The sequence below is a fragment of the Kogia breviceps genome, chromosome 1 (genome assembly GCF_026419965.1).
Source record: "Kogia breviceps isolate mKogBre1 chromosome 1, mKogBre1 haplotype 1, whole genome shotgun sequence".
NCBI lineage: Eukaryota > Metazoa > Chordata > Mammalia > Artiodactyla > Physeteridae > Kogia > Kogia breviceps.
Window position 1 is genome coordinate 17,154,080 of NC_081310.1, and position 27,109 is coordinate 17,181,188.

General features: G+C 36.3%; 1 protein-coding gene and 1 long non-coding RNA gene across 5 annotated transcripts in view; one reads left to right on the forward strand and one right to left on the reverse strand.

Moving 5' to 3' along the window:
• Window positions 1–4,108, reverse strand: part of LOC131759128 (uncharacterized) — a 364,740-nt gene extending 360,632 nt beyond the window's left edge. The window contains exons 1-2 of the long non-coding RNA XR_010838102.1: window positions 4,031–4,108; window positions 847–940 (exon numbers count right to left, since the gene is read on the reverse strand). This is a non-coding gene — a long non-coding RNA (uncharacterized lncRNA). The remainder of the gene's footprint in view (window positions 1–846; window positions 941–4,030) is intronic.
• LYPLAL1 (lysophospholipase like 1) overlaps window positions 3,232–27,109 on the forward strand; it is a 71,049-nt gene continuing 47,171 nt past the window's right edge. For all 4 annotated transcript variants that reach the window (XR_010838098.1, XR_010838099.1, XM_059067766.2 and 1 more), the window contains exons 1-3: window positions 3,232–3,352; window positions 8,038–8,137; window positions 22,837–23,006. Coding sequence is in view for 2 of the 4 variants with exons in the window: in XM_059067766.2 (XP_058923749.1) it covers window positions 3,259–3,352; window positions 8,038–8,137; window positions 22,837–23,006 (364 nt within the window). In the remaining 2 variants the exon portion in view is untranslated. The remainder of the gene's footprint in view (window positions 3,353–8,037; window positions 8,138–22,836; window positions 23,007–27,109) is intronic.

Sequence of the window (27,109 nt, forward strand, 5' to 3'; positions counted from 1 at the left end):
TAGAAGAGTTGGAACATACCCTAATTTTTGTGAGCTACTGCGTAAATGTGTGTGACTGGACTTTGGCGTCAGATAGAACCAATATACAAATCAAGGCTCTACAAATGTCTCGCAGTATGAGCTTGAGCCAAGTTCTTTACCCCTCTGAGCCTCACCGGCAAAAACAGATAGTAATAGTGCACAGTTTTCTTACCGACCAGGGTTCTTGGCCTCCTTAATCAATAGGAATTGATAAGAGACCGACAAGAAATTCATGCAAGGCTTTATTGGGGCCCCTGCTGCAGCCGCAGGGAGCAAGAACAAGCGACAGGTCCCCTTGCTTGCTCCCTGAAGGCGGGGGAGAGCTAGTTCCTTATATGGGGTGAGGGGAGGGATGTGTCCAAGGGTCAGGCCGGAGGGGTGCCTGAGATGGTTTGCCTACCCCTTTGGTGGTGCTTTGTGCAGGGGGCATGTGCATTCCCCTGATTTTGCTCCTGGCTCTTCAGAAGTGGCAATTGGGTTTTTGGTCTTTTTGTATCTTGTTGTTCATTATTTGCCCCAACTGCGCATGCATGCAGTTACTTTTAGTCCCTTATAGTTTCTTTGTATTTTGTAGGAGAGGTCTGTCCAGGTGCAAGTACTGCAGCAAAGGGTCCCAGGTTCCAGCCTCTCTTCGTTTTATGGGAATTTACTTATGATACCTAGTTAAGTCCCAATGTTTTACTTGTTTTTACTATTACTATTTTAACATTATTAGCAATAATAATTATGTTTCTGATTTTTTTGCCATTTCAAAAGCATGGGGTAGTGCACAGAAAGTTTTTCTGGCAGTAAATGGAGTTCTGAGAGTAGAACTCAAAGCCTTACCTGGCATATCTCCAGTGATCACTCCTCCTATAGCACTGCCCTCTTCTCACCTGGCTCTTGAAAGTTATTGAGAATTCAAGTGGGGAAGGCAGATCTAGAGACAGAAGTAATTTTGTTTTTTTTACTTGGAGTATAGCTGCTTTACAATGTTGTGTTAGTTTCTGCTGTACAATGAAGTGAATCACCTATATGTATACATATATCCCCTCCCTCTTAGACCTCCCTCCCAGCCCACCCCCCAAGCCCACCTATCTAGGTCATCACAGAGCACCAAGCTGAGCTTCCTGTGCTTTACAGCAGATTTCCACTAGCTATTTTCACATGGTAGCGTATATATGTCAATCCTGATCTAGAAGCAATTTTCGAGAATTGGCTATCAGAGCTCTGCCCATCCCAGCCTGTCCTCATTAATGACTTCATTCTCAGTACTCTCTGCTGAAGATCTAGAGCCTTGTGAAAGAAAACAAGAGTGCCTTTTTGATCTGGTTAATGAATGGCATGTAGGGCCATTGGACAGCATTGGTATAACACTGATAGCATAGAGCTTATCCTGGCATCTGAAGATAAGCAGTTTAGTCACCTGGGAGTAGCATAATTACCTTGAACAAATAAAAGATATGTTGCAATTGCTTAAATATGGAGCAGACTACAGTGAATGGAAGGCTGGTGTTTAATGGCTCTTAAAGCTCCACTGGGTTGTTTGCTGAATTTTACATGAGGAGTGAGCCACCTGCTGGGACTGAAGCCTTCAGTATTAAAAGATGTCTATGATTAGGCCTTGATATAGAAAGCAATTCCTTTTTTTTTTTTTTTTTGGTACTTTAAAAATTGTGATAAAATATACAAAACAAAAAATGTACCATTTTAACCATTTTTAAGTGTATAGTTTCAGTGGCATTAAGCACATTCACAATGTTGTATAACCATCACCATTTCCAGAAATTTTTCATCATCCCAAACAGAAACTCTGTACCCATTAAACAATAACTTCCCATCATCCTCCACCAGCCCCCCCAACCCGGCTTAAAGCCCTTGGTAACCACTATTCTACTCTACTCTGTCTTTAAGAATCTGTCTATTCTAGAGACCACGTATAGGTGGGATCATAAAATATTTGTCTTTTTTTTTTTTTTTTTTTTTTTTTTTTTTTGTGGTACGCGAGCCTCTCACTGCTGTGGCCTCTCCCGTTGCGGAGCACACGCTCCGGACGCGCAGGCTCAGTGGCCATGGCTCACGGGCCCAGCCGCTCCGCGGCACGTGGGATCCTCCCGGACCGGGGCACGAACCCGTGTCCCCTGCAGCGGCAGGCAGACTCTCAACCACTGCGCCACCAGGGAAGCCCCAAAATATTTGTCTTTTATGTCCAGTTTATTTTCAAGGTTCATCTGTGTTGTAGCTTGTATCAGAATTTCATTCCTTTTTGAGGCTAAATAATATTCCACTGTATGTGTATACCACATTTTCTTTTCCATCCACCCATCCACGGACACTTTGGTTGTTTCCACCTTTTAGCTATTGTGAATAATGCTGCTATCAACACTGGTGTGCAAGTATCTGAGGCTGTGCTTCCACTTCTTTTGTATGTACACCAAGGAGCATTGCTAAATCATATGGTAATTCTGTTTAACTTTTTAAGGAACCGCCAAACTTTTCCACAGCTGCTGCACCATTTTACATTCCCCTCAGCAATCTACAAGTGTTCCAACTTCTCCACAAACACTTATTTTCTTTTTTTCAATAATGGCCACCTTCAGAAATAGAGACACAGAGGTAGAGAGCAAACTATGGACACCAGGGGGGAAAAGTGGGGCAGGGGGGATGAACTGAGAGATTGGGATTGACATAAATCCACTAATATGTATAAAATAGTTAACTAATAAGACCCTGTGGTATAAAAAATAAATAAAATTAAATTTGTTTTTTAAATGGCCCCCTAATAGGTATGAAATGGTACCTTTTTCAGTCATTTTCCTAAGCAAACTATTTTTATAAACTACACGAACAGTTATTATTACATGGCTCTCTTATTCTGTATATAAAATGCTACAAACATCCTGCGTCAGTCTCACAGGAGAAGGTAAAATATGGCTATTATGTTAAATTTTAAACATCATAACACCAATATTTCTCCAAATCAAAAGCAATCCTGAGTTTTCGGACTGCAGTTGAAAATCCTACAGCTAAGAAAGTATATCCATGCCTTACCGAAGGGGTCACCTGTATGATACCAGTCTTGGCAAAACCAAAGCCTCACTATACAGCCTGAACTGCCTCAGACTTGACCCGGAGGCAGGACTGCGCAGTCTGGCCGCGCATGCGCGTCTCGAGGCGCGCCCCCTGCCAGCCTACGTGCGCGGGCCCGCGGGACAGCGTAAGGGCGGGGCTCGTGAATCTCTAGTCGTGGCGGCAGTCATGGCGGCTATGTCGGGTTCAGTTCGCCTGCATCGCTGCATGGTGTCGCCGGCTGGGAGGCACAGCGCCTCTCTGATCTTCCTGCACGGCTCAGGTGGACTACAGTTTTCCGTCCCGGTTACTGCAGCATGGGAAACGCCCCCCCCCCCCCCCCACTCGGTTCAGTGTTGCCCTAGTGGGGGAAGCGCTGGCCCCAGTAGGGCGCGGTGGACACGGAGAGGGTGACTGTGCCCTCGGTAGCCTCGCGGCTGTGGACACACGGGTCTGGTAACCTGTCCCCGGCCGTCCTCCCCCCCTCCCCCTTGTCTTCCTTTTGCCTGTCTTGCAGTCACTGGCCCGCTGTTCTGGCCTTTGTGTCCTTTCATTCGGCCAGTTCTCTGTTTACATTCTCTCCATTGCAACCATTGCCACACGTTCCCCCGCCCCATGTCTCTCCCCCAAATTTAAACAGAGCAAGTTAGAAAGGTAAGTCTTTTGCTAGAAACAAATAACATTATCTAGTACTTTTCAGAGTCAGCTACCAGTGATTGGAATTTTCAACCGCAGTGGATTATTTATCTCCTTTCTGTGAGGGACCATGCCAGGGCTGGAGTGCCTTTCCGCCTTCACTCTTTCCTGCTTCCCCTTCCTTCTCCTTTCTCACCGCCCCCCCCACCTTGTCTTTCAGACCCCAAGATAAAGCACAGAGTCATCTGAGTCCCAGGGTCAGATACTCTTCCACTGCCTGACTTTAGTGACGTGTTTAATTCTGTATAACGTTTCTTACACTTACCTGTAGTTACTTCTGTCTTCCCCACTTCACTTCTTCCTCAAGAGTAAGGACCCTTGTTTGTTTGAATCTTTGCATCCCTAGTGCGGCCCAGGGTAAGTTCTTGGGAAATGTTTTTTAAAGAAATGAAATGCAGCCTGTGTCCTCAGGGGGCCTACCTAAATTTAAAAACAATTCATTTAGTTTGACTCAGCAGTGGAGATCACAAGAGATCACAAGATCGTGCATGATTTACTGCCAAGTGAATTGTAAGGAAAAAAACGTTGGGTAGGCATTATTAAGGCTTTTGGAAAATGAAGAGCTTGTTATGTTTGCCAGAGGAAGTGGTCTTTAAGCTGGGACTTATGTAGGCTTAAAGAGGACAGTGATTGGATAGTGGAGAGGATAGTAAAGGTACAGGGTGGAAACCTGGAAATGGGCAGTTGTAGGAAATATTCTCATTTTAAGAAGGAGTCTGGGGCTTCCCTGGTGGCGCAGTGGTTGAGAGTCTGCCAGCCGATGAGGGGGACGCGGGTTCGTGCCCCGGTCCGGGAGGGTCCCGCGTGCCTTGGAGCGGCTGGGCCCGTGAGCCATGGCCGCTGAGCCTGCACGTCCGGAGCCTGTGCTCCACAACGGGAGAGGCCACGACAGGGAGAGGCCTGCGTACCGCAAATAAATAAATAAAAATGAGTCTGGGTAGATTGAATAGTTTGTCCATGGTCACTTGGCTATTACTGTGAGTGGTGGTGGAATTGGAATTTGAACCCAGATCTCTGACTCCAGAATCAGTGCTCTGGAGAGGTAAGTTGAAAAAACTCTGAACTAGGATGTATCATTTTGGAAATAGGGAAGAAAAGGGCCAAAGATGTTTGAAGGGAAAGATTTGACTAATGAAGTATACTTAGAAGATGAGGGGTCTAAGATGACAGCAATGCTTATAACTCGGAGACTAATACTAATACTATTTGGGGCTCCAAGGGTGTTTATAAGCACCCAGAAATTCCGCAATACCATAGTCCTTTTAATAAATAAATAATTTCATAAAAAGTCTGAGGCTTTTCTTCTTTTTTCCCTGGACAGCCTTGCTTAAAGTTACTATCACTCTTTTCAATGTCAAATTACTGACATTTTAAAATTTGTAACCATATGTCTCTGAAAGCCAGAGTTGTACGTATATATTTTTTCCCTCTGTGCTTTGAACGAAGAGTTTATCCGAAGGATCCTGCCGGTTCTGCAAGTATAATGCAGTTCCTGTGTATTTTGAGCTCCAACTTATTGGAAATATGATTTTATATTAGACAATAATATATGTGGTTATGTTATAGGATATGTTTGGCTTCTGGTTAATACAAATGTGGGCAAACCAATTTTAACAGTTTTACCATACTCTTGGAATAAGGTGCTGGCTTTTTAAAGAGCAGACTTTATGAATGGATGGATGCACGTTGTTTTGTAGCATTTAGTTTTGCCTTTCAAGGTTGAAAAAGTCTTTACAGGCAGATTTTGTTTTTTTAAAAAATCTTGAAAACTTGAGGTTCTCTTCTAGGCTGTGGCAGCCATAGAACATCATATAGGAATAAAAGTTATATCTAGCCAACTTAATTTGAGTGTTTCCAACTACCAAAGTACCAAAAAAGTACCTTCTTTCAGGATGATGAAGACAAATGATAGCTTAATTAGCTTTGCTCAGCTTCTCAGATTAGATAAATTCAGTATTATACGCTCCATTAGGACCCTGTGGTTCTTTTTGCAGTGATATTCATCGTATTTGTAATTACCTAATTTAATGTCTGTATTCCACACTGAGCTCTAAGGTTCACAGAGCCCAAATCATGCATGACTTGCTTTCTCCCCATATAGTAAGTCTCAGCAAATTGACTGAGTTGGCTCTTACTAAATTCACCAGTAACCTGTGTGTTGCTAAATGTAATGGACATTTTTCAGTCATCATTTTATTTGAACAGCAGCATTCACCTTTCTTCTTGAAACACTCTCCTGGTTCTTTCTACCTGTATATGTATTTTGCACACTCATTCTCCTCTCCCTGGCCATTAATGTTGGGCTTCCTCAAAATTCAGTCCTAGGTCGTCTTCTCTTCTCCCTCTACATTTTTCTCCTCAGGCTAAATTCCATACAAGCTCACAGATTCTATTTTTATCTCTGTTCATGTGACACAAATATGTGTCTCCATTTTAGATCTCCTTTGAGCTCTAGACCTGTTTATCCAACTGCCTAATAGTCATTCATGCATTAATCTATTCATTCAAGAAATACCTATTACATGACCACTGTGCAAAGCACTGTTCTGTGCTCTCAGCTCTTAAGAACCTGGATTTTGTCCTCCAGCTGGTTGTAGTTTGCTCAACCCTTCATGTAGGACCTAGAATGCATTACAAAGGGGTACCTCACACTCAGCATGTATAGACCTGCTACCTCCTGTGTTTCCTGCCTTGGTGTATATAGCTCTGGCCAAAAACCTCTCCGTCACCCTTGAAACCCTTCATAATTGACTCCTCATAACTCATCTGTTGCCAGTTTCTTTTAATTTTATCTCCTAAATATCTGTAGTATCTATTTCTGTATACTCCACTGCTATCACTGTAGTCTAAGTATCTGTCATCTGAACAGTAGCCTCCCAACTATCCTTCCACATCTATCTTTGTCCTCCTTCAGGTCTGTCTTCACATAGCTTCCAGAGTAATCCTTAGAAGCATGCCCCCATTCTGCCCCCCAAAAACCTTCACGGCTTCTCCATGCTCTCAGGCTTTGTCAGGATGTTAGGGTCCATCCTGCATTCACTGTTTTTCCTCTCATTTTCTACTTTTCACTTCTTCAGTGCCATACTGCTTCCTGTACAGCGTTTCAGCATTTGCCATATCCTGTCTGAGATGCTTTTCCCTGTGCACTTCAGTTTTTACCATCCTGTAGATCGCAGTTCAAACCATTCAACAACTCTCTGCTGGATGCCTAGTTTGTGTCAGCACTGTCCTAGGCATCAGATGAACAAGTAACTAACTGGCTGAAACACAAAATGAACCTGGCCTTGTGGAGTTTATATCCTAGTGAAGTTATCCCTGAATCCTTAACTGGGTCAATTCTGAATGTAATAAACCCTTGAAGTACAAAGTGTCTTACCTTTGCAGTGGTTACATTTGTCTTTCACATTTATTTATATGATTATTTGGCTAATGTCTGTTTCTCACAATAAACTATACACTCCATGAGTATAGGAATTCTTTCTCCCTATCACCTTCCCATCACTGCCTCTCTAGCCGTAAGCACAGTGTCTGACACATTAGTAGATATTCAGTAGATACTTTTTAAATTGCTCCCTTAATGAATTGATTGATTAAAAATTAGAGTTGTTAACTTGAAAATTTTCTCTTTAGGACCACATAAAATGAACCTATAGTCCCTTCCATTTTTTTATGGAAATACACATATATTAATTCTTGCATGAGGCTTGGTTGTTTTTCAGCCCTGGGATGTACAGTCATTGTTTTAGATTATGTAAACATATTGCCAAAATTAAATTCTCATTTCTTCAAGTAAAAAATAAAAGTATGCTGAATACCCCTTTTGAAGAAATTTGGTTTTTTAACCAAGAAAATTGTTTTAGGTTGTTACAATTACAAAATTTTATAAGAACTTTAAGAATTTACTACTTTTAAGAGTAAAAAAATAAATGACAGTGTTTAAAATCAGATATGGAAAGGATTTCTTTTTTAGAAAAATGAATTGATTTATTTGTTCCTATTATATCCTTTAAACAAATGAGGAAACTTAAAACTCAAAGTTAAACAGGTCTTTAAAGTGAAGTCAGGAGTAAAATAATCAAAATTATTTCTAACTATTGATGCCTGATCAGTTATTTCCCATTAATAAATTGGTTTCTATACAGTTATTTTTATTTATGAAGATTTTTTAATTCTGTGTTCCAGCCTCTGTGTGACATGAAAGTTATAGACTGCTTTTAAATACACTGTATTGTCAAACTGTTTTAACTTAATCTAGATTTTGTGATTCATCAGGTGATTCTGGACAAGGATTGAGAACGTGGATCAAGCAAGTTTTAAATCAAGATTTAACATTCCAACACATAAAAGTTATTTATCCAACAGCTCCTCCCAGGTATGCAGTAATTTAAATTATTACTCAGTATAACTCTGTGGCATAAAATACATATAAATGTACCAGCTAGATGGTCTTTCAGCTTAATTCTGTATTTAAAATATTTTAAATTGGGGTTCTTTTATCCAGAACTTTTTTTTTTTTTAAGCAATGACTCTATTAGACCAAGTTTTGCTGGGTGAGTAATTTATTCTTTGAAAAGCATTCCCTGAAGCTCTTGTCCCAGGCATGGCTTACAGGGCTCTACTTTCTGTGGCCCTGCAGATTGCTCATCTTTCAAACTCTTTTCCCCTTCATTCACCCCCTAAAGAAACCAATAACTCAAACAAGGATAATCTTTCTAATAATTCAGTTAAACCAGAGTTCATAATCTCTGGAAAAAGGGTTTTGTGGCATTCTTTCTACACATAGAAGGTTTTAGAAAAAATGTTAAGCTTTTTGAATCAGTAAACCAGAATAGGAACATGGAATCAACTACTTAATACATATTTATACAACCTGTAGACGTGTTTAACAAAATGCACAATCATAAGACTGGTATAGTTTTGAAGTCAAACTGCTTTTTTATGATTATTAAATTAACATCTACATGGTCTTTTAAACTGGGGTTTACAAGTTTTTGTGTGTGTGTGTAAGTGAAATATTGTGCTGAACTATGCAACCCAATCTGACTTCCCATAATCTGTTCTCGATTTGTTCTTATTAGCACACTGTGTGCTTATGCAAATGCTTTGATTTATTTTTCTGTAAACTTAGTATTAAGGAGAGGTATTGATAGAAGCAGAACTTCAAGGACCTTTTCATATCTACTGTTAAAAATTTACTTACCTGAGTTGATAGAATTGAAAAAAGGTAGAACAATAAAATGGTAATTTTGTTGTAAGATTTAAGATTCAAAAAAAATTTATTATTTTAATATAATTTTGGAGCAGTTTAGTATTTTGGTAGTGAAGATAAAAGACCTAATGGCCAGTGGGTTATTTTTGTGCTGTAAATTGAAGGTCTTTGAAAATGTCCGAAGAGCTTATTATTTACTATTGGTTTTTAGGGTGAGTGAAGTTAAAAGGGAGGAAGACAGTGGTATTTCCCATGGGAATGGGAAAGATAAGTTCAGTTTTGGCTAAATATAAATGTAATTGGCTGATAAAATTGAATGGAAGATCATTGGAAACATGATTCTAGGAATTACTATTTTTCAGCTTATGAATATCATGTCATCACCAATTATGATATGAATTCTAGACCAGTGTACCTCATACTTAGGCTCAGATATTTCTGAGAGTCCAGAAATCTCCGTGTGCCCTAAAGCATTATCTGTAGGTGCTGTTGTGATTTAATAAAATATGAAAGCATTGAAATTTTTTACTGAACTCATAGTAACTTTTTATTATATGTTTTCATAGTCAATAGCTATTTGGACAGATCAACAGACATTTTAGACCATGCTATCAATGGAATATACTATAAGCTACATATATACATTTAAAATTGTTGGCACCAAATTTAAAAAAAGGAAAAAGAAACAGGTAAAATTAATTTTAATAGCTTATTTTATTTAACCCTTATATCCAAAATATTATCATTTCAACATGTAATCAATATGAAATTATTAAAATGATATTTCACATTATTTTGTTCATTTTCCTGTCATAGACCATTTTAGTTTTTATCCTCAGTTTATCACTATGCATACCTATTTATCTTATTTCTTATTTCCCTTCAGGAAAGATTCCTAGAAAGTGCTCAGAGGTCTTAAAGTCAATTTCTTTTTGTTTAGGGGATTAGCTTTTCCAAATTGTTTTCCAAAAATGGAACAATTTGCATTATTTAACTTAACCTGTTATTAATGTAATGTCGCTAGGTTAAAAAAATAGTAGACTGGGAATTCCCTGGCTTTCCAGCGGTTAGGAATCAGTGCTATCACTGCCAAGGCTCCAGGTTCAATCCCTGGTTGGGGAACTAAGATCCCACAAGCCTCGTGGCACAGCCAAAAAAAAAAACAAAATTAGATAGATAGATAGTTAGATAAATAGATAGGTATAGATGTGTGAATTTTTTTTCTTGTACACGCAAAAATTTTTAAATATTTTTTCTTGATCACAAAATTAATTGTTGCCTTTACAATGATACCTACTTTATAATTTAACAGCCTCTCAAAGAAGACTGAAAAGAAAAATATAGAGTTGTGTCAAAATAAGAACAGACTACTAATTTGTTGATCAATTTTTTTTTTTTTTTTTTTTTGCGGTACGCGGGCCTCTCACTGCTGTGGCCTCTCCCATTGTGGAGCACAGGCTCCGGACGCACAGGCTCAGCGGCCATGGCTCACGGGCCTAGCCGCTCCGCGGCATGTGGGATCTTCTTGGACCGGGGCACGAACACGTGTCCCCTGCATCGGCAGGCAGACTCTCAACCACTACGCCACCAGGGAAGCCCCTGTTGATCAATTTTAAGCTTAGTTAATGGGTTTGTGCTTTGGAAATATATTTGAAGTCACTTTTATGTTATAGTTAGACATTTTTAATGCCATTTATATTTCAATATATCATATATTAATAAGAGTGAAGCATATGTAATACATATCTAAAGTGACAAATACAGTAATAAATCAACAATAAATCCACTTGTTATTCCTTGTAATTAGTTTAAATGAAAAATCTGGTATGTACTATACAACGTGGAATCTTTGAGAAACCAGTACTTCAGTTAAAGAGGAAAAGTGAAGACTTTTAGAAATAGGTCATCTAGTTCTTAATTAAAATAAAATTGTAAGGGCCATTAATGAAGAATTTGTCAGTTCTGTCTTAATTTTCACGTCGGAAATTAACAGATTTGACTAGATCTCTAAAATCACTTACAATGATTAACTTTTTGGATTTGGGGACCCTTCAGATTTTATCTAGTAAAGATGGAGTAAGAACCAGTAGTGTGGGACTTCCCTGGTGGCATACTGGTTAAGAGTCCACCTGCCAATGCAGGGAACACGGGTTCAGGCCCTGGTCTGGGAAGATCCCACATCCCACAGAGCAACTAAGCCTGTGCACTACAACCACTGAGCCTGCGCTCTAGAGCCTGTGAGCCACAACTTCTGAGCCCACATGCCACAACTACTGAAACCCACGTGCCTGGAGCCCAAGCTCCGCAACAAGAGTAGCCACTGCAATGAGAAGCCCGTGTACTGCAACGAAGAGTGGCTCCCGCTCGCCGCAAGTAAAGAAAGCCTGTGTGCAGCAACGAAGACCCAATGCAGCCAAAAATAAAAATAAAAAATAAATACATTTCTAAATAAATAAATAAAATAAAAAGCAAACTGGGTTTATATGAAGTTCAAAACCAAGCCAAACAAAAATCATTAAAAAAAAGAACCAGTAGTGTAATACTCATCATCTTTTTTGCTGTACTTGTTAGGCCAATAGGTCAGGGAAATACCCAGGATGATAATATTATTCAGTAGGAGATTGAAGATACATGGAATTATTGTGGTACAGTATTTAAGAACGCAGTTTTTGGATTAGGTAGACCTGTGATTGAATCCTGATTTCTCTACTTAATGCTGTAAGATTTTGAGCAAGGTATATTGTCTCCCTAACGGTGTCCCAATTTCTTGAGCACTAAAGTAGAGATAATTGTATCTACCTTAGAGTTGTGAGAATTGGATGTATAATGTACATAAATTCTTCAGCACGAAGTCTGACATAAAATAAGCACTCAATAAATGTTAGTTACTTAGAGTAGTCTATCATATCCTTGTGGGCAAGATATAGAAATATCCAAAGAATTACCGATAATTTTCCAGAACTGTGTTTCTGGGTTGTATTCTTAAACCTTATTTGGGTTTGCAGTTTTATTTTAATTTAGGTGAGGAGACAGTGCTCAAATTTCCAGATGATATCCTCAAAAGAAATGCCCAGTCATGTTGTTTGCCCATGTTTTTATTTGGTTGTCTATCCTTTACTTACTGATTTGTTAAAGCTCTGTATTTTTTTTTTTTTTTTTTTTTTTTTTTTTTTGTGGTACGCGGGCCTCTCACTGCTGTGGCCTCTCCCATTGTGGAGCACAGGCTCCGGACGCGCAGGCTCAGCGGCCATGGCTCACGGGCCCAGCCGCTCCACGGCACGTGGGATCTTCCCGACCGGGGCACGAACCCATGTCCCCTGCATCGGCAGGCGGACTCTCAACCACTGCGCCACCAGGGAAGCCCAAAGCTCTGTTTTTTTTTAGATACAGCTTGTTGTTGTTGTTAGATGTATGAATTCAAATATCTTGTCCCTGTCTGGTTTGCATTGTCACTCTCTTAATGAAATCCTGTGACCAGAAGTCCTAGTATGTTTCTTTAAAAGTAAAATTTACAGTGAAATGCAAATATCTTAAGCATACAGGTCAATCAGTTTTTATGAATATATGCACTAGTTTACTTCAAATATAGAGAATGTTCCCACCATCCCAGAAAGTTTTCTTGTGCCTCCTTCCAGTCAAGTCCTACCACACATAGATTACCACTGTTCTGATTTCTATCACTGTAGTATGGTTTCGCCTGTTCTTGAATTTCAACTAAATGGGATAATTTAACCTTCTGTGTCTGGCTTCTTTCACTCAACATAGTGTTTATGTGCTTATCAGTAGTTCATTTAAAAATTTTTGAGTAGAGATTATGTGTGAATATACCACACATTTATTTAAACATTCTACTGTTGATAGACATTTGGATTATTTCCAGGTTTTGAAAATAATGTATGTCACTGCAATAAGTACTTTTGTGTTTTTGTGAACATATTTTAATGGATTCTTACCTGAATTCTGTTCTGTTTCATTGGTCTATTTTTTTAATTTTATGCCAATATAAAACTGTTCTGATTAATATAGCTTTATAGGAAATTTTGAAATCAAATTGTATAAGTTCTCTTGAACACTTTTTTATCCTAGGTTCTTTGCATTTGTATGTAAATTTTAGAATCCACTTACCAATTTTACGAAACACCTGTTTGGATTTTGATTAGAATTGCATGTAATCTATAGCAGGTTTATTTACAGAAAATTGTTGTCTTCCAGTCCGTGCACATGGTGTGTCACCGTTTATTTAGATCTCTATTCATTTCTCTCTGCAGTGGTTTAGCGTTTTCAGTATAGAGGTCTTTTGCCAAATTTATTCACAAATATTTTATGGTTTTTTTGTGTTATTGTAAATGGAATTTTTTTAAATTTAAATCTCTAATTTGATTGTTACAAGTACATAGAAACACATTTTATATTTGTATCTTGTTCTTATATCTTGCTGTCTTCTTAAATTCACTTATTTCTAGTAGTTATTTAGTAGATTCCTAATGATTTTTGTGTGAACGATCATATCATCTATGAATAAAGGCAGTGTTACTTTCTCCTTCCCAGTCTTCCTTTTATTTTATTTTATTGTCTTGCCTTATTGTGCTTGTTTGAACTTCTGATAAAGTATTTAATAGAATCAGGGAATGCCTTCCTGTGTAATCTTAGAGGGGAAGTGTCCAGTATTTCACCATTAAGTATGATGTTAGTTAATAGGTTTTTTCTTTGCACCTTTTATTAAGGAAATCTATTTCTTTGCCTAATTAGCTGAGAGTTTTCTTTATGAACTAGTTAGGTGCTTTTTCTGTATTGTTTTGAGATAATCTTGATTTTTATCTTTCATTTTGTCAGCATGGTGAATTACATTGGTGGACTTTCAAATGTTAAACCAACTCTTCCTTCCTATTATAAACCCTGCTTGGTCATAATGTATTATCCTTTTTATATATAGCTGAATTTGATTTGCTCTTAAATTGTTGAGAAATTTTGTGTCTGTTTTCATGAGGGATATTGCTCTGTAGTTTTCTTTAATGTCTTTATAAAGTTTTGTTATCTAGGTCATACTGTCTCTTAAAATGTGTTAGGAAATGTTACCTTCTCTGTTTTCTGAGTTTGTGCTATTTCTTCCTTCAGTGTTCGATAAAATTCACTAGTGGAATTATCTGGACCTGAAGTTTTCTTCTGTGAAGGTTTTGATAATTCAATTTCTTTCATATAATAAGAATATTAAGATTTTCTGTTTCTTTTTCTGTCAGTTTTGATTAATGTTTCTCATGGAATTTGTATCTTTTATCTAATTTACAAAATTTATTGGCATAAAAGTTGTTTGAGATATTTCCTTTTAATGCCTTTAGGATTTGTGTTGTTGTGTTGTCTTTTATTCCATTGCTGATATTAATAATTTGTATATTTTTCTCTTTTTTCTTTATCTTGCCAAGGGGTTATTAATTTTATTAATCTTTTCATAGAACCAACTTTGGCTTTGTTATTTTGCTCTCTTATTTGTTTTCTATGTCATTTATATTTGCTCTTATATTTATTAGTTTCTCCTATTTATTACATTAAAGCTTTAAATTTCTCACTAATTACTGCCTTAGCTAATTCCCACTAATTTTCTCTTTAGTATTTTTAGTATTATTTGTATTGAAATATTTTCTAATCTCTCTTATGTTCCCATTATTATTCCTGTGTAACAAACCACCCCAAACAACTTTTATTATGGTGACACATCTGTGGGTTAGAAATTCAGAAAGGGCACAGTCTTGATTCTGTTCTATGATAATTGGGGCCTCTGCTGGGAAAACTTGAAGGCTGAGGATGACTGGCAACTGCTAGGGACTAGAATCATCTGAAGGTTCACTCATATCTGGCTCTTAATACTAGATATTAGCTGGGACCTTCCTTTGGTCTTGTTAATGTAACACCTGCATGAGTTCTCATTATCTGGTGTCTTGGGCTTCCTGGCAGAGTAGAGTCTGAGTTCCAAGAACAAATGCCCTAAGGAGAACCAGAAAGGAGCTGTATTGCCTTTTAAGACAGAGTTTTAGAAGTTACATAGTGCTGTTTCCTCAAGAAGAGCATGTGGGATGAAAGATATTGTTCTAGCCAGATATGGAAAACAGAGTTCTGCAAGCTTCTTTAACCCGTAAATTATTTAGAAATATGTTGTTAATTTCCAAGTATTTGGGGCTATTCTCAATCTCTTATTGCTGTTGACTTCTGATTTCATTCTACTGCTGCCAATATTCTGTACAGTTTCAGTCTTTTGATACTCTTTAGCCACATGTATTATGGTCTTGCATACGATCTTCTTGGTGACTGTTATTCTGTGCCTTTGTGTATAGGGTTCTATAAATGTCAGTGGCTCAAGGTGGCTAAAGTATTACTCAAGTTTTATATTTTCTTACTGATTCTAAGTCATTCTATTAGTAATGAATGGGGATTAACATCTCCAACTATGATTGTAGGTTGGTCTATTTCTCCCTTTAGTCCTGTCAGTTTTCTCTTCATGGTTTTTAAGTTATATTATATACATTCCCGGGTAGGATTATTGTCTGCCTCATTAATAGCTACTTTTATATTTTAATGTTTGTTTTTATCTCTGGTAATTCCTCAAAGTGTACTTTGTTTAATAATAATGTGGTATATATCAGCTTTTATGTTTACTGTTTATATAGTGTATCTTTTTCATCTTTTTACTTTTAACATCTATATCATTATATTTAAGGTGGGTTTCTTATAGATAACATGTATTTGGGCTTTGTTTTTTCTTTAACGAATCTGTCAGTTTCTATCTTTTAAGTGATTTGTTTAGACCATTTGCATTTACTGTAACTTGATATGTTTGAATTTAAATTTATTGCTTTTTATTACTCTTTTTTCCTTTTCCGTCTTTTTTGGATTTAAGAAAATTAATACTCTATTTTCATTTATTCTTTTTTTTCCTGATTGTTCTAGGGATCATAAGATACATATCACACCTGTCACCTATTCCCTTTTTACCCCTTTACATAAGATGTTGAAGCCTTACAACCATATAGTTTCCTTTATCCTCCCCACCTTTATGTTATGCTTGTTGTATATGTTTTATCAATGTACATTGAAAACTCTGTCAAACAAAGTTATAATTTTTGCGTTCAAACATCATACACGTTTTAAAGAACTTAAGAAGAGAACAGTAGTCTATTATGGTTACCCAGGTGTGGCCCGTTACCGCATATCAGTATGTTTTGATTAAATTGTGAATTGCCACTTTGGCTATAAGGTATTTCTTTTCTCAACCCTATTGAATAGATGTTTTTAATCAGCTGAGTGAGGGGCATATTAAGTAAAAATCAGCATTTAGTTCCTGTGTTGATTTAAATGGAAAATATTGCTTCATTGTTTTATTATGTTAATTTAGACTATATTTAATTGAAGTGCTCAATAAAGATTTTTGTGACATACTTTAGCTGTATTTGTAATTAGAGGTTTTCTTGGTTTGGGTTTACTAGTAAAATTTCCATTTAAAAAATAACAATAATTTGGGCTACCCTGGTGGCGCAGTGGTTGAGAGTCCACCTGCCGATGCAGGAGACACGGGTTCGAGCCCCGGTCCGGGAAGATCCCACATGCCGCGGAGCGGCTGGGCCCGTGAGCCATGGACGCTGAGCCTGCGCGTCCAGTGCCTGTGCCCCGCAATGGGAGAGGCCACAACAGTGAGAGGCCCGCGTACCGCAAAAAAAAAAAAAAAAAAAAAAAAAAAAAACAATAATTTTTAACGGGCCATCAATAATTTATATGATGGTATAGTTTCTCGGTGTTTTGAAAAATTCTAAAAGTAATAAGATTCAGTCGGTAGTGCCTCTACTTTTTGATTCACTGTTTTTCCACATGAAGTGCATGTTTATATTTTTCACTAAACATATATTCTGAAACAGGGTTAGGCACTCTTGATTTAGGTTTAGTAATGGGTTCATCTTTACTCCATCACTTAGGATTCATACCTGAAGCATGACATGAGGAGATCTCTCTCCTGATAACAGTGGATCTGTACTATAAGTACACTCCACTGGCAAGGAACCCTCATTACAAAATGCTATTTTGGAGAAATAGTATACTTCTTTGGTAAGTATTTTAAATGGTACATTTAAATATCTATTAGTATGTAAAAACTTATTTTCTTAGAATCATGTTCTTTGTAAAAAAAATCAACAAAAGAAAATTTTGACCTTTTTCTAGAAATCACAGAATGGATATTACAAGAATTAAAGTCAAAAGATATTCAGAGCAAAATAAAATAATTTTAGGTATTCTGTTAGGTATTCTGCTGACAAAAATTATTCCCAAATCACAAATGATTATTGGCATTCATCGTTCAACAAATACTTGTTCTTGGCACTGGGGGTATCACTGTGGAAAACAGCATTACAGGGAGAGGGACTGTCAGGTGCTAAGTCCCTGGATGAGTAGTGAGGTGGTCCTGAAGAAAAATGAGGGAAATGTGATTGGAACCTAGTGAGTGTTGGGGGAAGAGCAATGAAATGAGCACAGAGAGGAAACCTGGAAGCCAGTGATGTTATCTGAAAGGTTATGAATGACCTTTCGATTTTATGACTTATAGGGAACAAAATTTGGTGTCAAGCTGAAATGTCAACTCTTTATTTTTTTAAAACCTTGGGCATTCATTCCCACTTAATATTTTACCAGGTGTATAGTGATCTGATTGATTGATTGATTGGTTGATTGAGGGGCCACGCAGATGTCCTTTGCCAAACATATTTATTTATGGTGGTAATGTCTGAGCTGTTTTATACCAGCTAATAAAGTGGTTTATTTGAGGAAGAAGGTGAATGAGTATCATACATGTGCCAGTTTGTTTAGCTGCTTTAAAAGACAACCTTACTTTCATGCTTTATTGAAAGGTTTTTCTAACATCTTAGGAAAATTATGCATTCTTGATTGTTTTGTTAACGAAAAAAGTTCCAAATTATTCTTTGTCTCATCACATTTTTGCTATTATCTCCTTTGAACAGAATTAATTTTCTTAGAGAACTGAGAGAACAAAAGGCTACTATATTAGTAAAACTTATATTCTCTGGAGCATCTATCTCTAATTAAGTAAGGGACTGTCAAAGACAAAAAGTTAAGTGAATGTCATTTTTTTTCTATTAATGGCTGAGTTCCCAGAATGATTCATATTTTAGCCTATGATATCATTCTTATTTAAGTGCTTCGACAGGCAAATAAACACTGAGAGAAACAGAAGAAAATGAGAAGGGAAGTAGAAACAAGTCAAAAAAGTACCAGTGTAATTCAGGGTTTAGTATGAGTGTTGTATGTTGTTTTCATTCAGAAGATCACTGTGATTTAAGTGACAATTTCAATAGTTTGAGAGTTCTTTTTCTCTAACAGTGACATAAATGCTATATGGAAAGCACCTGCTTTCATTTTCAGAGTACTTTAAGAAAGTTAATCCTGAGAAGGGATTCTGGGAGGTGGGAGGATAGAATGCGTTCTGTCTTCTCTCCCCTTCTGATTCCAATTTATCTACCTCTCTTGAGCCAAGCAGCTTCTGAAGTCAGAAGGCCTACAGGAATGAGGTAGAATTTAGGCTCTGTGGGGGTCCCCATAGAGAGCTGGCATAGGATTTTATCTTCTGTGCACCCAGTGTCCCCACTTAGAGCCTGGGGGATGAGGCAGGGGAAGCCTTAGGTAAGGCCCAGAATGTGGCCGATCCTGGGAAGATCGCAGTCTGCAAAAATCTTCCCATCTCCCAGATTCATGTCATAAAATGTTAATTCCCAGGCAATAATGCAATACTAGTTAAATCCAAGGGCTTTTTTTTTTTTTGGTTGCGTTGGGTCTTCATTGCTGTGCACAGGCTTTCTGTAACTGTGGTGAGCGGGGGCTACTCTTCACTGCAGTGCTTGGGCTTCTCATTGCGGTGGCTTCTCTTGTTGCAGAGCACAGGCTCTAGGCATGTGGGCTTCAGAAGTTGTGGCGTGCAGGCTCAGTAGTTGTAGCACACAGGCTTAGTTGCTCCGCGGCATGTGGGATCTTCCCGGACCAGGGATTGAACCCATGTCCCCTTCATTGGCAGGCAGATTCTTAACCACTGCGCCACCAGGAAAGTCCTGAAATCCCACAAGGACTTTTATTTGAAATTATTTAAGAACTTACTAAATATTTTATTAATTTCTTAGAGAGACAAAGAAGATTAGATACCTGAGAATAGGCAGGACAAGTCTGGAAGGCATGTGGTAATGATGGTAGGGAGAGGGGGCCCACCTGACTCCACCTCAGAACATATTCTAAAACCACTGTAAATACAGTCGATATGATCCTAACACAGGAGTAGATAAATAGATCAGTGGAACAAAATAGAGCCTTTCCCAACCAGAATTTTCCACTTGAATCACAGAACACACAAAATGACTTGTCATTTTCTTGATTTTTGCCTAGTATAGAACAGAACTAGTACCAATCTAGATGCTTTGGAGAGAAACCCATTCATTATAGATAGCAATTGTATTAGGTATTAGGGTTTAATTCTCTTATTTACCTAGGTTGACACAGACTAGATAGTTCAGAACTATAGTATGGCAAAGGTAGAATTTCACCTTTATGAGAAAAGTTTTTGTTTTTTTGTAGTAGTACAGGCAGAACTGGCTATCCATTTGGGAGAAAATGAATTTGAACCCTTAGGTCACTTCATGTATGAAGTAAATTCCAGAAAAATTCAAAACTTAAATGTAAGAATGAAAACAAAAATCTTAGAAGAAAATCTTGGATTCTATATGTAAAAATGTATGGATTGAGAATACCTTAAATAAATCAGAAGCCCCAGAAATTTAGTTTCGTACAAAAAAAAAAAAGGACAGATTATATCAATTGTAAAAGTCTTTTATTTGGCTTTAAAAAAAAGATAGATACTTTAAATACATTATGTCAATATACAGAAATTGATTTGAAAAAATACTTGAAATACAAATGAAAAATATTTATGGCAATAATACACAGATGCAGTTCTAAACTAATAAAAAAATCAAAACCCCAATAGAATAAAATAGCCAACGTTATGAATAAGTAATTCCTTTATGTGGAGTTCTGGAAAGGCAGCACTAATCTATAGTGATAGAAATCAGTCAGTGGTTGCCTGGGAAGTGAATGGGACTTGTTTGTAAGTGGGCATGATGGAATTTTCTGAAGTAAAGGAAATGTTCTGTATCATAATGGAAATACATTGTCAAAAGTCTTTGAACTTTGTATGTAAAATGTGTGCATTTATATATGTAAACTATACCTCAGTAAAGTTGATTTTAAAACTACAGTTGATACCCTTCAATGGTAATATTTTAAAGTGTGTTAGTACCTAGTGTAATTAGGGTAGGGCTGTTGGGCAAAAGGATGTTCTCAGACCTTTCTTGTAGAAAGGTGAATTTTTATAGCCTTTGTGGAAGGAACTTTGAAACATCTATTAAGGTAAAAATCATACCACTCCATCCAGTAGTCCTATTTCACAGACTCTTCCATAGGAATAAAAGTCCCAGTATGTAAAAACATGTACATGAATATGTTTGATGCAGAATTATTCTTAGTGGCTAAAACCTGGGTACCAAATAAATGCCCATTAGTAGGTGAAGGGCAGATTAAATTATGGAACATCTTTATTATATTATATAGCTATTTAAAAGGCTGGGTAAGAGCTATATCAGATGAAAGGATTTCCATGAGGTATTGTTAAAGGAGAAAAGTATGACATACATAAGAAAACCAAATAGGCTTATTTCATTTTTGAAAAGCAAATGCTTCAAAATATATAATGTAAAGAAACATGTTTTAATGTGTGTGCAAAGAAGAACATTCCAGATCATTAACATAGTTTACCTAGTATGAAGAGCAGGATGTACAATGGGGTGGGAAAGGAGAGGAGGAATGGAGAGTTAAGCAAAAAAATAAAAAGGACTTAATTGGAAGACATCAAAACAATACACAGACAAAATAGCCTGTATTTGCAAGATTTCATGCATGTGCATAAACTAGGAGAAAATGTTAGGATTTTATGTACTGACTTACAGAGATATTTGTAATATACATTCAAATTTTAGAAAGTATGTTACCAAGTAAAGTTTATAACACAATTATATTTTAGTAAATACGAGGTTCTCTGAAGACGAGTTCTTGTTAAATCTGAGTCAGAGCAACTGTCTTGTTTCCAGATTTCTTTTACTTTCTCTGAGAAAGTTTCCAGAATATTTCTCTTGACTTTTAGCCTCCTTAAGTGGATATCCGTTTATTTTAGAGTGTTAAGACCAATACAGAACAACAGTTGTGTAGTTCTCTTATTCCCTTCAGCGCCACCCTTTGGTCCTAACAGTTGGATGTTTCTGATGGTCAGATCTGCACAGGCTGCAGAGTCCTTTTGCTACAGTGGTTGAGAGAATGAGAGTTGAATAGTTCTCTCTCCTTGAGTTTGCCAGGATTCCACTTGGTTTTTCACTAAAGAAAATGCAAAGAAGCACATTCAGATCTCAGCTGGTGTCTTTCAGCCCTCCATTTTTTGTTCTGGCTGTACATTTTATGCTGTTATTTCACTGACTCTAGAGGGTGAGAATATATAGCTAAATTTGAGATGGGGCAAAGTAGTAGAGGTGTTGGTCTAGGAGAAACACTGCATCTGTGGTCATCACTGGTTTAGATTTCTTTCAAATTATAGTGTATACTTTTGTCACTGTTTGTGTTTTCTGTGGTCTTCTTACTCATAACAAACTTTTTTTGCGGTCACATGAGGAGAAAGCAAGATTTGCTAAGTGAAAAGCTGTATCTTTTATTAAACTTTCCTATTCCTCATCTTTGGGAAACTATTGTTCTCCATGTGTGTCTTATATATCCCCACAAACTTCTGTGTGTTTGCTACAGGAAGCTCTAAAGAGTGTTTTCATTCCCTTCATTTACCTTTACCAACATAAGACTTGATACAGGACCCCTTAACCCCATTATAATTGATTAAAAGAGAATATTTGGAAGACCTTGGGATAGACACTAACGTGTGCATGCGCACATGTATGCTTAACGTAACAGCGCATCCAGAGCAAGATTCACTAATGCTGTAACCACCCCATCTCATACTTACACGTAAAGTATCTTATGATGTCAGTCTTGTTCAACAAGACACCCAGTTCAGGGCATCTTATCACATAAAATGTTTTTAAGTCCAACAAGGCACCCAATTTGAGATGCAAATGATGCAAACAGTGTGGAATATCTGTATGATAAGCACTTCCAAAGATTATTTGTATCCCGTTAAACTCTCTCATTTCAAGGTTCCTGAGAAGATTTAAAAATAAAATAGCTCCAACTCTTGATTAACAAAACAAAACAAAACAAAAATACTGAAGATTCCTATTCTAAGGATAATCTACCTGGATGTGATCAAGAAACCTTTAAATTACTAACATAACCTTCATACTTAATGTACTACAAACTAAACACCTTTTGAAAAGCATTTTGGTAAATCATATTTTCTACTCTTGAGGTATTGACTTTTTGCATGGCCAGACATTGTTTATTTAGCTGTAAATATTTAAATAATCATTTAAATTGAGTGGAAAAAATAACATGCACACAATAAATAATTACCCTTTTTTCATGGGGATTTTCTGGAGAATTTATGAAACTTAAAAGTTGGAGAAACTAAGATGATGAACTGGCATTAATAAATGTTAATAGAACCAAGGTAAGTATAGGAGAGTTAAGGCAATCAGCATGGGAATATTTTTAATGTGAATTATTTAACTTTTAAAACTTGGAGGAAATTGTAATTATTCAAAACTCTAATTTTTTAGAAGTTAAAACATCTATTTTAATTTTTTCTTTTTCTTTTTTTTGGTTTTAAACAGGCCATATACTCCTTTGAAAGGAGAATTCTCCAATGTATGGTTTGACAGATTTAAAATATCTAATGACTGCCCAGAACACCTTGAATCAATTGATGTAATGTGTCAGGTGCTTACAGATTTGATTGATGGTGAAGTAAAAAGTGGTATCAAGAAGAACAGGATATTAGTAGGTAAGATCTTTAGATGTTGAGAATTGAAATATTTGTTCCCTTTTGTTTAATTCTATACATTGAATTTTACTTGGAACATTATTTAGAAGCACTTTGTATATCATTTGACCTATTCACAGTTTCAGATAAACTTTATATATTAAGAATTTTAAGGATAATAGAATTATAAGCAAAAGCTCATGAAACTTTAAATGATTTTCTTTTTAATAATAACGTACTTTAAAACTCCCATGGTGGTTAAATTTTTCTTTGTACTTTAATTTTCAATTAAGAGATTATTCATTCCAGGTTTTAAAGCATTTTATTTTAATTAGCTTAAATTTTATATGTTTAAACTACTCATGCCATAATTAAGATAAATTAGAGTACATAGTCGAAATATAACATCATATTCATGAAAAGTAAACTCTTCGGAGTTAATATTGTAGGAATAAGGTATTCATAAACTTTTGTTAAATGTCTTTAACAGTCTCTCTTCCCAAGGGGATATAGCATGCCTTTATATAAGCTTTATTCTACTTACACCCCTTTCTTTTTCTGCGATCATAAAATACATAAACTATTTTATGATACATACAAAAATAAGATAAACTGTATAGAATGTGAATGATACAGGATGGATTTTTGTTAAAGAGTTATCTCCAAATGACTATTTAATTTATAATGAGTTGTATTTAATGTTGAAATTATAAAGCAAATTAAGTATCTTCATCATGTTCTAAATAACATTAAAATGTACATTGAAATCCTGTATAGACAGGATTCGGGCAAATTAATAAACTTCCTTTGTGTTTATTGAAGTACTAAACTATGCATTGAGTTGAGAAGCAATATGATATAATGGATGGAATACATTTTTCTGTCTTGGCTTCAGCATTCACTTTTGTTAGTTAAAAGCAGTATGCCCTCCAGTGCAGTAACATCACCTTTCTGGGCCTCTGTTTCCTCATCGGTGTTTAACTCTATATTTCTATGTTTCTGTGTTTAACATCTGTGTCATCGAGATAAATACAGAACATTATGGGATTGCGGGGAAGAGCATAGTGAAGGGGCACCAACTCAAGAAACAGTTACAAGATAGAATTCAAAATATGTGAATGTGTAACAGATTCTGTCATTCAATGATTTAGCAAATATTTTCTAAGTTTCTAAGTACTGTGTGTCTGACAGTAAGTTAGATGCTCAGAGACACACTGATAAATAGAGCAGGAATGCCACAGTTGCTTACAACCTAGAAGAGCCCATGAGGTACTTAAAATGGTAACTGTAAGGCCAGCCAGCCTTGATGATTGCCCTAAAGCAATATAACTGACAGTTCTTCAAAGGGAATGATCATTTGTATTTAGTTTTATTTCTCAGGACCCATCACAATGCCTAGCACAGAGCTAAACATTTATAATGAGCAGCATGACCTGATCTGTAAATTGATGACTTAAGTAGTTAAGTATCACAGGAATTCAGATGAAAAGAGGTCATAAGTATTTGGGGCTATTAGAGAACAATTTAATAGGAAAGTATCAGAGGCATTTGAGATTTTGAGATGTGCAAATAAATAAAATTTTAACTATTATAGTGTAGAGGTCTAAACGTAGAGAGTAATATGAATGGTAAATAGAAGTAAAAAAAAATGGTAGTGCTTGCTTTTGTGTGTCTGGATGTTAGATGGCTTTAGCAGAAAGTTTGTTGTCCGACTGGAAAACGCCTGTTGATCTGACAGCTGGACTAAGAGCTTGAAGAGCAGAATGGTATCGTGACCGAAACGGGTCGAATCTAAAGCCCCCGCTGCCAAGCCGGTTCATCACTTAATCGCCTGCACTGAATCTCTGCTACCTCATCTGCAAAGCGGGGATAATGATACCACAAAACACTATTTTACTGGGATATGATGTTTGTCAAACAGTTGGCTCATTTTACACTCTCAATACTTTCTGGTTCCCCTTTTATCCTTTATTCTATAGGTAATTGAGGAGAGATGATTACAGTATGTCTTTGAGTCATATGGTTAGTTAGAACTGCGCTTTAGGTAAATGAATCTGGCAGAAGGGGTAAGTGAAGAGAGAAAAATTGGGGTATGGGAAAACCAGTTACTGAATTTATGATTATAGGGTAATGAGATCCTGAAGTCATGTAATGACAGTGGGAAAACAAAATATTAGTACTATAAGAAATTGCTTTAAATTCAAATTATAAAATCTTCATACATAAAAACGTAGAAAATATCCTAACCGTACTACTAATGTATATGTGTTAACGAACGTATCGTGTTGAATTGTAATCGCTTGTCTCTTGCCCCATAACTCCTCCTTGCCCTTCCCTTTATCCATCAGTTACTTCATCTTACTCATTTTTGAAAAGAGGTTATAGATTGTTGTAAGGTCGGAGAGCTGATAAGAATTTTGAATCTGGGTTTACTTCATTTCAAAGCCCATGGTTCTTCCATTTAACTGAACGTTTGTAAAATTCTTAATACGTATTGTCAAATTCCTTTCATGAAAAAACTGTACCAATTGATATTTCTCCCACGTGTATTAGAATGTCCATCTTATTACACCTCGCTGAATAATATTGTCTTGAAAAATATTTGCTAAAAATAAGTAAACAAAAGTGGTAATTAATATGTACTTAATTTGTTATTTTCCTTTTAATTCTGTTTATGTTTTGACACAAGAAAGCTATTTTTAGTTGTCTATTTTTTTCCAAATAATTTCTCCGTTTAAGAAGGTATTTCTCTAGAACGTGAATAAATATTCAGATAGGTGTTCTACTGGCTTTTCTATAATTTTTTAAATGTTTAATTATTTGACTCATCTGGAATTTGTTTTAGTTTCTTTCTACCATATCATGGAAGGTTTTAATTATTTTCTGAAGTACCAAGAGAACCTTGTTAAAAGATGATCTTATTTATAAAGCAATCAGTAATGTGGTCGGTGTTTGATCAAAGCTCCACTGAATTTTTAACAAATTTTCATTTTGGAAGTGTTATAAACTATTATATTATAAAATTATAAAATTTGAAATTTATTACAAAATGCATATGATAGGATATTTATATACACTTATGAATATAAAAAATTGGGAAACAAAAAAATGCTTTTTTAGAATTTGTGAGATGAGCTTATGAACTTCTATAAAGCCTCTTTCCCAGCTTGAGATATGAAAGAGATGACCGAAGTGCAGATCCAAGGTTGTTTGTCCTTGTTACTTTACTGTTAGTTATTTAACTAGTCAATGAAAATAAATCTTCACTTACATTTCTGTAGAGTTAAACAAGTGTGCCAAAATACACATGATTCTTGACCTTCTTTTATTATGACAAAACATTACTTATACTACCTCCTTTTTTTTTTTTTATATGGATTAGCTATTGATGCATAGAGGAAATAGCATTCTAGTCCTATAGGGATTTTCTCTTGTGATTGTTATTTTTTTTTGTCTTACTGCTCTAACTGAACTTCTCACTTATTTGAAAACATGGCACATGAAGTAAAATATCATTATGTATTCAGATATTTGTACATGCATTTCCTGAGTTGTGAATATCATAATTGCAAATGCATGAGTGCAACTGACAGCAGTATAACATGGTTAAGAACTTGGGCTCTGGACTCATACTGCAGGTTTCTAATCCTAGATTCACTATTTTGTAGGTGTATGAGTTTCCTTAACCTCTGTGTGTGGATGATAATAATAGTACTTATCTTATAGAGGTGTGATAATTCAATTAGTCAATTCAGGTGAAATACTTAGAAATGTGCCTGGCAGGTAATGTTGAAGAAATTTTCTTGCTGTTATTAAACACTCTCTATACCACCTTCCCCGTGGTCTGTCCAGACAACAGAAAGGCCGTACTGAACCGGTGCTGCCCTGTGGAGACTCAGGGAGCTCATTGTTCCCTCCCTACCAGCTGTTTTCTTTCCTCAGTAGTACACGTGCTGTGCTTCCCTCTTCCTTTTTCATTGCTCATGGATTCTTTAAACAGAAGTTACTGCTTCATATTTTTCTACTGGTTTAATCCTTTTGTCAAGTGTCTATTATAGAACATTTTAAATTAAGTAAGATTTAAATGCTATTTATTAACATTTTAATGAAGGAGGGATCTAATG